This window comes from Orycteropus afer, unplaced genomic scaffold (genome assembly GCF_000298275.1).
Source record: "Orycteropus afer afer isolate SDZICR_OR568_19922 unplaced genomic scaffold, OryAfe1.0 scaffold00086, whole genome shotgun sequence".
Lineage (NCBI taxonomy): Eukaryota > Metazoa > Chordata > Mammalia > Tubulidentata > Orycteropodidae > Orycteropus > Orycteropus afer.
The window spans coordinates 6,292,058-6,302,685 of NW_006921673.1; the positions used below are offsets into that span (position 1 = coordinate 6,292,058).

The 10,628-nt window shown below is 32.7% G+C and overlaps 1 protein-coding gene across 1 annotated transcript in view; it reads right to left on the reverse strand.

Annotated features, from left to right (window-relative positions):
• The window catches only part of CSNK1G3 (casein kinase 1 gamma 3), a 157,676-nt gene that overhangs the window by 26,097 nt on the left and 120,951 nt on the right, over nucleotides 1-10,628 (reverse strand). Inside the window, exons 6-9 of the mRNA XM_007942225.1 lie at nucleotides 6,679-6,764; nucleotides 6,471-6,555; nucleotides 4,269-4,417; nucleotides 3,027-3,122 (exon numbers count right to left, since the gene is read on the reverse strand). Coding sequence (XP_007940416.1) covers nucleotides 3,027-3,122; nucleotides 4,269-4,417; nucleotides 6,471-6,555; nucleotides 6,679-6,764 — 416 coding nt within the window. The remainder of the gene's footprint in view (nucleotides 1-3,026; nucleotides 3,123-4,268; nucleotides 4,418-6,470; nucleotides 6,556-6,678; nucleotides 6,765-10,628) is intronic.

Sequence of the window (10,628 nt, forward strand, 5' to 3'; positions counted from 1 at the left end):
GGCTATATAGCAGATCTATCCCAAGTTTTAGAGTGTGGGTTAGTGTCAGTATGCTCTGTTTGTAGAAGTAGACAGTGGGCCTCTTTGCTAGATGAAGAATAGCTAAATACTATATAAAGGAGAAAATAAACATTTGCTTTGGAAACAGTACATATGGGGTATCTAGTAGTTCTCCATTTTTTCCTATTCTTTGTGTTTCTGAAGGGACAGCTATAGCCTTATACTATAGTAAGGAGTTTGGGCAACAGGCTGTTTTATGCTACAAGGTCCAAGCACATGGATGGCCACAGTAACCTTTTGGAGAGGAGATGTTAAATTCAAGTAAACATAATGAAGGAAAATAAATGTTCTGGTACTAAGCTTCCAGCATTGAATTGCACAATGCAAAATTACATGATCTATAGCATTAAGAAGTTTGTTAAAAGTGTATCATCAATGCAATTATGACAGTTCTTGGTCTTTTCATTAACTCCAAATATATAAACAGAATTTAGTAGATCTGTAGCTTAAACTGAAATAAATTAGATAAAATGAAATCTAGACAAGATAAAAGAATAAAAATAATTCTAAGTTGAGACAAATAGCTTGGGTAACAGGCAATATTTTGGGGTTATGAAACTTCCTTTAGAATACAATAAAGGCTATGAACTCTCTCCTCAGGGAGGAAAAAAACATATACGTGCACTCAACATTTTATATACAATTTTGGGATTCTGTCAACTGCAACCATTGACTCTAGGTTAAGTATCTTTTATCTGGGGACAATACAAAGGATTTAGTCATTTTAAAGGACTGTCTTTTTTCTTTTCCTTTATGATTATGAACTATGGGCTTCTCATGAAACAAAAACTCAGTGCATTATCAGATAGTTAAGAAGGGTTTTTTCTAAATACAACTTTTCTATCATGATGAGGAGCCTCTTTCAAATTCAGTAAGCCTATCCTGAAGGATTTCCTGGAATAAAAATATATATTTATTAAGTCCCTATATTTAGTGTCATAAGGACTACAGAATATAGTTCTCATCTTACAATCTACCTAGCAGGACGTCTGAAACTTCTAGAAAGTTAAACTCTAAATTACTTAAATTGTATTTAATTCAACAACAAAATAAGTGTTTCATTTATTACAATACTTAACAGCTCAAGTGCAGAAGTTCAGAAAACAACAATTACTGATGTTTTTCCTAGTACATTCAAGAAATTAACTGATTTACAAAATCAGAAAACTATGAATCTTAATATCTGAGCCATTTCTGATTATATCTAATGTATTTGTAAGAGACCCAGTATCACAATGGTTAACCACAGAGCTGCTAACTAAAAGGCAGGCAGTTCAAACCCAGCAGTGGCTCCACAAGAGAAAAGACCTGGCAATCTACTTCCATAAAGATTACAGTCTAGGAAACCCTATGGCGCAGTTCTGTTCTATTCCATAGGGTCACTACGAGTCAGAATCAACTTGATGGCACCAACAATTTGTGACATTTTATTGTCGCAATTTTTCTACAGTGGGTGAAATTCTAAAACTAATCTTTATAAACTGGCTATAACATTTTATAGCATAATATGGTTAAATGTCTCCCACTGTATTTTATTTTACAGTGGTTTTATAAAAGTAGTGTACTTTCCTTTTATTTTTACCTTGTTTAACCCTTACTTAAACTCTGACAGGATAAAGGGAATAACAGAAAAGGGACAATACACTATCCCTCTGTTATAACCAAAAGTTTCTGTAAGAACACTGTTTTAACTCAGGATGACAGCAATTTTTTTTTTACACTAAAGGTAGTGTCAAGATTCTTTTTACAAAGAAGAGAAAAGTAAAAATAGTGCTCAGAAATTTCAACAGCTTTCTATTACCTTACCAGGAAACATGAACTCTTTATTCTTGATCAATCTTATACACCTTATCTCAATTTACTTTCCTCTACCTGCTCTCACTCCAACCAAACTGGACTCCTTGTTCTTCCTTAAAAAAATTCTGCATTTTAAACTACTGCTTCATATTTTATACTTTTCACTCTCTCCAAAATGCCCTTATTCCTTAATCTATCTTTAAACAGTCATTCATTCTTCAGGCAGTTTGCCTCATAAAATCTTTATAGTTCCATACACATTCCAGTAATCCTTCTTCTCCAAAGTACTTTATTAATACATTTTTTCACATGTTATAGCTCTTATTATTGTGTAATGTATGTATTTATGTACTTATTGTAATAATAAATACAATAGTAAAACTATTTAGATTTACTGAAAGTTTACTACGTGCTATGAATTAACATGAATTATTTCTATTTCATAGTGAGGAAACTGAGTCTTTGGGAGATTAATTAAGTTGCCCAGGGTCAAGTCACATTCAGGTATATTTGATTTCAGAGACAGTGAACTCTTGACTGCACCACCACTCTTAGCCACTCATTAGAGAATTGTTCTTGTATAGTCTTTCTGGAGAGCTCTGGTGGTGTAGTGCATATGGCATTTGACTGCTAAGCAGAACATTTCTGCATGTGTAGAATATTAGCTTTCAAACAGCAGAAATTCAACACATGATTTTATTGAACTAAACTAGATGATGGTTAGAACAATCAACTGCTATTATAATTCATCCCAACAGGAACAGAATATTCCCTCCTAATAGAATATCAAATACTGCTCAAAGTGTGTACTACTTTATACCACTAAGAATTTATGATTAAAAAGATATAGATTGGTTATGTTTGCTATTTTTCTACTTATAAAACATTTTTTATAGGCTATAAAATAGTGAAAATAAGTAGAAATAATATATTGATTAAAAAATTTGTATTACAAACCCTTCAAAATGTGTATATAATCTATTTGATTGAGAAAAATATGTATTTCAATTCTCCAATATATATATATATATGTGTATATAGATGCACACACAAACACAAATGTACAAAGCTGCCATCTGGATATGATCATACATCAAATGTATTTATAAATCGTCACAAGTCAATAAAGAAACAAATTAAGAAATTTCATATCTAAAATGACAGCAAACCTGATTTTTGGACTGTTGCATCTTATCTCTATGTTGATGTGCTTCTCTGTTTGATGATAGAGCAGGATCTTGCTGAACTGCACCCACTGGTGTTGGCTACAATGCAATAATAATTGGTATTGATATATTCTACTGGAAATGATTCTTATTTAAAAGGAAAAAAAATAGTTTATAAAAATGTTTAAATTTCAAATAATTCCAAACCTAACATAAGTATAAAAACTTAATATAAAAAAATAAAAGTTCATCTAGATTTAAATCATAAATAACAAATATATTCAAATCATTCAATCAACAAATAGATAAAATGGATGAATAAGTCAATAGTTCAAAATACGTTATTTTGAGAGTTTGGTAGTTCCAAATGCGGGTACAACTTTATTCACACTAAGTCACAATTAAAGAAAATTTTATAATATAGCCTTAGTTATTTAAAAAAATAACTTATGAAAGTTAAGTATTTGATTTTTTAAGAGTATCTTCAAAGAAAGAATTTAATGACATATCTTTAAATGATGAGCATCTATCTCACATTTATGACAACTTATAAAAACTTGTAAAAACTGAGTATATTTTTAAAAGTTCAAATATTTTAATTTCTAAGTATCAATCTATTGTAAGAAACTACCTATATTATTATCATTGTTTTATTAATTCTGCTGTAATAATTAAAACTTATTTTTAAAAATAAGGGCGCTCTGGTGGTATAGTGCTTAATGCATTTGACTCCTATGCAGAAGGCTGGTGGTTCAAACCCGCCAGCCACTCCTCAGAAACAAGATTGGGCAATCTACTTTCATAGAAATACCACCTCAGAAACTCAAGGAGAGGTCGCTATGAGTCGAATCGACTCAATGGCAATGAGTTTTTTTATTTTTATTTTTAAAAATAAGTAACAAATATATTAAAAAGATGACCAGAGTAAACAAACTTAGCAGCCTTTTAAGGTAATCATAAGAATATTGCAAAAAAAAAAAAAAAAAAAAAGTATATTTGACATAAGCACTAAATCAGAAATTAAAAGTTCAGAATATCTTATGATTTTAAAATGCAGGGAGTCTGAATGAAAGGTTTCAACAAACTTCAAAATATAATTTTAGCATTGTGCTAACTTAAGAAATATCCATACAAAGGAAATAAAGTGAATCATTTAAAAAAATTATTTGCTCTCAATGCTTTTCTAGTAGAATTTTAAAAGATGGATATTATAAATAACGTTTTATTATATAGCACAGTACTCACCAACTGTTTACCAATCCAGTCATATTCATAATCAAACATATATCCTTTTCGATCAAACAAGTCAGTGAAAAGCTTTCTTAGGTAGTCATAATCTGGTTTTTCAAAAAAATCTAGCCTTCTTACATAACGAAGATATGTTGCCATTTCTTCTATAAGGGAAATTAAAATTATTCTGTTCACACTTTTGTGTAATTCTCATTAATAACATTTTAAATGTCTAAAACCATGTTGTATTATAAAAGTATGAAAAAAATAATAAAATTCTATTGCCAGTTAAAATTCTCTTTAATATAATGAAATAAAAAAAAGGAAAAAGGGAGGAAAGAAAATAAGGACAAAACAGAAGTGAGTGGTTTAGTTTAATAACCATTATTTTTGCTTCATTTCATTAGGAAAGGTTAAAATTTTTATTCCATATTATTATTAATACTTTTGATAGTATTAGAGGTTGAACTAGCAACTTAATAAGGCATGACTACTTAGTCACACAAAGGACCATAATCAGCTCGTAAGTTTTAAAAAAAATTTAAAACACTGGTGGGAATTGATTTGTATGAAAGTGTTCACACTGGCTTGCTGGAATCCCTTTAGAACTGGTAACATACTGACCAATATAGGATTCAAATTCCTAGCCTTGACTATGAGAACATGTTATAAGCAATTGAACTAGCTAAATAAAGGTTAAAAAAAAAAAAAAAAATCTCAAAAATGTAACACAGGAAGACAGTGTAAATCTTCTCTTACATTTTGTTCATATACTTAACAATTACTTGGTAATATACAAATCCCTGCATACCATGGTAACGCTCGATTCTTTTTCTTTTTTTTTTTTTTTAAGTAATGCTTTTCAAAAACAAAAAACAAAATAAAAATCAACAGGCAAAATGGTAAGCAAAAGAGTACACAAATAATCACTATAAAAAGTGATGATTGGTTACACGTAGCTGCTTTTCTGCTCTAATTCATTCACAGTAAACCAGTAAAAAAAGGATCACACGCAGCCCAATGGGGAAACAAAAGTGGTACTCAGTGACCTTCCTCACATGTTGATCATGTCACCATTCCATTTTGCATCTGGTCAACTGACTAATTTACTTGGGCACTCACATTTTCTCTACAGTAATTTAATGATAGACACCAATTTGTCTACTCATGAACAGCTAGGACTACCAATCGATTGTCTTTAAATCTTCAAATTCTAGATGTTACAGGAAGAAAAGAAAAATGTGTGTGAATAAAAAGTTTAAAATAAACCTTCCTTTCTTTCTTCTCTTAGAATGACAAATAAACAAGCTAACTGAATAGCAAATAAAAATAATAAAATAAGAGTACTGACTATAAAACACAACTTTAGTAATTAAAAATGTTTGATAATTTAAGTAATAATTGTTTTGTACATTTTTTGGTTTAAAGTTTGCTGTCAATGAATAATATGAGAAAACATGAAATCATGCTAAGGATATTATTATTACAATAACAATACCAGCATTGCAAATGAGACCTAGTAAATATCAAAGTGAGACAGGAACTCAGTCATTTATCTTAAGGTCCAGTTCTCTTTCCACTTCATATAGACACACAAAACACAGCAGGTATTTTAATACATCAATAACAAATTATTCTTAATTAGTTGATTTACAACCTTTACTAAGTAAATTTTTATTAATTTGAATTGTCATAATCTGCTTTAAAACTAAATTATTTTTAAGTGAATTTGCTCTGTAAATCTTAACCCAAATCACAATAAAAAAAAAAAAACCTAAATTATTTTTATAAAACCACACTTATCCCAACATAAAAATAACCTGAAATGAGTAATGTTAGTTAAGTTTTACTCTATTTTTAAAGGTAAACTAAATTATATTTCACATACCTCTTGAGCTTGACACTGACACCCAAATGACTAACACTGTACTTTGTAAATATATAAAGGAATATAATATATCACTAGAGAAAATATTAATTCAGCTGGTATTGGTCAACACTATTAAGAAATGAAATTTTCTTCTATTACCATCTTACAAATCAAATCCACAAATTGCCCCTATGGTCTATGGATAAAATGACAGTATCTTTTAAATCACGTTTAGCTCATTTTTTTAAGTATAGGAAAAGCGTTTATGCACAAATGGAATCAATGAATATTAACAGTTCTGGTTTCCAGTGTATAAAGACATGTACCAACTTGGCACTGTTCATCACCTGGAAAATTTTCACATAACACTTCAATTGGTGTAGCTCGTTTTGTATCTCCAATTTTCTGATACCTCTCTTTTAATGTGTCAGCCTAAAATAGAAAAAAAAAAATTTTGAGAAAGTAATCATTGAAAAAGTATTTAGTTGGAAGACAGGATCTCAATATATATTAGCCATTTTATAAAATTCAATAAGGAAACACAGAAACAATTACCTTTAAACCTTGCCAAGGAAGACTGCCTCTCAGGAAATACATGAACATATGACCTAAAGCTTCTAAATCATCTCTTCTACTTTGTTCTGAAATGTAACAGAAACATACATTTCACTCTTACCTACCAGTTAAGGACACAAGAATGGGGAGATGACTCTTTCATTATGTATAAATCAATTCCCAAAAGTTCAATTTACAAACACAAAATACAGATCTAGTGCCTATATACGAAAAAGTCATGCCTAGTTAAATTGTTTTTACTTTGAAATAATCATAATACATTTTTTAAAATGCCATTATAAGCTTTTAGATACTATTGGCACATTCCTTACATATTTAGTCATGGAAATAAATACAAGGCAAAAAATAAAAATAGAGTTACATCGTCAGAGGGTCATTGTGTACTACAATTCCCTCTTAAACATTCAGAACATAACATATTAAAGGTTATAATAGACCCTAGAGTTAAAGTGCTTAAGTTCATTTAACCTTTTATTTCTTAAACTTAAGTAAACACAAAACACGCATACCATCTATACTCTATTAACATTATACACAATTAGTATTTTGTATGATGTATTTTCAGAAACACATTTTTTACTCATTTCAACATTAATAGTCCCTCCACTACCAGCAATAATATGCTGCTAGAACAAACTGCCACTTTCAAGGTGCTGCTATTGTTTTAGTAACAAATGTTGTATAGTGACAATCACAGACTAAGGCTCAGGAAGTTATTTATAAATATTTGCTGACATGTAAAGATTTTTTGGCACTGCAGTTAAGTACTTAACACTTCTTGGTATGTTTTTAAATAACATAAAAGTGCTGAGTACCAATGAAAGAAAAACTATCTTAATAAGGGGATACACACGTGAGAGATGTTTTACCCAGTGAACAGTTAGTTAATCATCATCCTATCTGAAAACAACTAACAGTTTTTCAAAAAGCAAACTTTTCAAAGTATAAATCTCAACTAGGGTGAAAGGGTCAGAAAACATTTTAAATTCCACTGTGTGCTCTCATAACATTCTATACTTACCTTTTATAATACTTTTCCATAGCTTGAAAATACATGCTATTATTTAACCAATAAAGGATAGCATAGAGCAAGGAGTCAATGTTGTTGTTACGTGCCATCGTGCTGGACCTGACTCACAGAGACCCCTCCTTGGGTTTCCCAGGCAGTATCACTAGGGAAGTAGATTACCCAACCTTCCTTCCAAGAAGTGGCTGGTGGGTTGAACCTCCAGCCTTCTGGTTAGCAGTCAAGTGCCTCAGGCACTACGCTACCAGACCAGGCAGTATTTTGTTCTGCTGTGCATAGAGCTGCTGAGAGTCGGTGACAACTCGATGGCACTTAACAACAACGACAACAATTAGTTACAATTTGATGAACATTATCGCATATATTTTTTCTATGCTTATAGAAAAGGAACATATATCTAATATGTTCAATATTATACATGGTCAATTAATTGTTCATTTATTTAAATAGTATATATTGAAGGAGTAAATATATACTGTTATATATATATATACACTATATATTTAAGGAGTCAGTATATACTATTATATATACTATATAGTGGGAGCTCTGGTAGCATAGTGCCTAAAGCACTTGACTGCTCACCAGAAGGCTGGTGGTTCAAACCCACCAGCCACTCCTCGGAAGGAAGGTTGGGCAATCTTACTTCTGTAGTGATACTGCCTCGGAAACCCAAGGAGGGGTCGCTATGAGTTGGGGCGGACTTGACTGCAAACAACAACAACAACAACATACTATATAGTATATATTGAAGGACTCAATATATACAATTTAAATAAATGTACAGTTGACAATATGTAATATTAGATATATGTTCCTTTTCTATAAGCATAGGAAAAAATATATGCAATAATGTTCATCAAATTGTAACTAATTGTTGTTGTTGTTGTTAAGTGCCACTGAGTCATGGCCGACTCATAGTGACTATACACAGCAGAATGAAACATCGCCCAGTCCTGAGCCAGCTCCATAATTCTTGCTACACTTGAGCCCATCGCCGCCGCCACCATGTCAATCCACCTCATTGAGGGCCTTTCCCTCTTTCATTGACCTTCCACCTTAACAAGCATGACATCTTTCTCCAGGGAATGGTCCCCTCTGACAACACGACCAAAGGATGTGAGATGAAGTCTGGCCGTTCTTGCCTCCAAGGAGCATTCTGGCTGCACTTCCTCCAGGACACACCTGTTAGTTCTTTTAGCAGTCCATGGTACTTTCAGCATTCTTCACCAACACCACAGCCCAAAAGCATCAATTCTTCTTTGGTCTTCCTTATTCACAGTCCAGCTCTCACATGAATATGAGGTAAGTGAAAATACTATGGCTTGTGTCAGGCGCACATCAGTCCTCGAGGAGACATCTTTGCTTCAGCACTTGAAAGAGGTCCTTTGCAGTCGATTTACCCAGTGGTATACGCTGTCTGACGTCCTTACTGCTGCTTCCATAGCCATCAATTGTAGAACCAAGCAATGTGAAGTCTTTGACAATTTCAATCTTTTCTCCATTTATCATAATTCTGCTTATAGGTCCAGTTGTGAGCATTTTTGTTATCTTTATTTGAGATGTAATCCATACTGCAGACTGTGTTCTTCAATCTTCATCAGTAAGTACTTCACGTCATCCTCACTTTCAGCAAGCAAAGTTGTGTCATCAGCATTATCACAGGTTGTTAATGATTCTTCCTCCAATCCTGATGCCATGTTCTTCTTCATGTAGTCCAGCTTCTCAGACTATTTGCACAGCATACAGATTGAATAAGTATGGTGAAAAGATACAACCCTGACACACTCCCTTCTTAATTTTAAACCAGGCAGTGTCCCCTTGTTCTGTTCTAACAACAGTCTCCTGGTCTATGTACAGGTTCCTCATGAGCACAATTAAGTGTTCTGGAATTCTCATTCTTCTCAATGCTATTCACAATTTGTTATGATCCACACAATCAAATGCTTTTGCATAGTCAATAAAACACAAGTAAACATCTTTCTGGTATTCATTATTTTCAGCCAGGATCCCTGTGACATCAGCAATGATATCCTTTGACCCACATCCCCTTCTGAACCCAGCTCGCATTTCTGGATGCTGTCAATATACTGCTGCAATCATTTTTTAATTACCTTCTGTTAGATTTTACTTGCATGTGATATTAATGATATTGTTCAATAATTTCCACATTCTGTGGGATCACCTTTCTCTGTGGAAAGGGTACAAATATGGATCTCTTCCAGTCAGCTGGCCAGTTAGCTGTCTTCCAAATCTCTTGGCATAGCCAAATGAGTGCCTCCACTGGGGCATCCATTTGTTGAAACATCTCAATGGGTATTCTGTCAATTCCTGGAGCCTTGTTCTTTGCCAATTCCTTCAATGCAGCTTCAACGTCTTCCTTCAATACCATTGGTTCTTGATCATATGCTACCTCCTGAAATGGATGAACATTGAACAGTTCTTTTTGGTACTGTGACACTGTGTATTCCTTCCATCTCCTTTGATGCTTCCTGCATCATTCATTATTTTGCCCATAGAATCTTCCAATACTGAAGGCTTAAATTTTTCCTCAGTTCTTTCAGCTTGAGAAATGCTGAGCATGTTCTTCCCTTTAGGTTTTCTAACTCTGGATCTTTGCACATTTCATTATATTAATTGGCTTTGTCTGCTCGAGCTGCTTTTTGAAAGCCTTGTTCAGTTCTTTTATCTTGTCATTTCTTCCATTTGCTTTAGCTACTCTTCACTCATGGGCAACTTTCAGAGTCTCTAAGGGCAACTTTCAGAGTCTCTTCTGACATCCATTTTGGTTTTTTCTTTCTTTCTCAGATTTTTAATGACCTCTTGCTTTCCTCATAGAGGATGCTCTTGATGTCATCCTACAACTCTTCTGGTTCTTGGTCACTGGCGTTCAATGCATCAA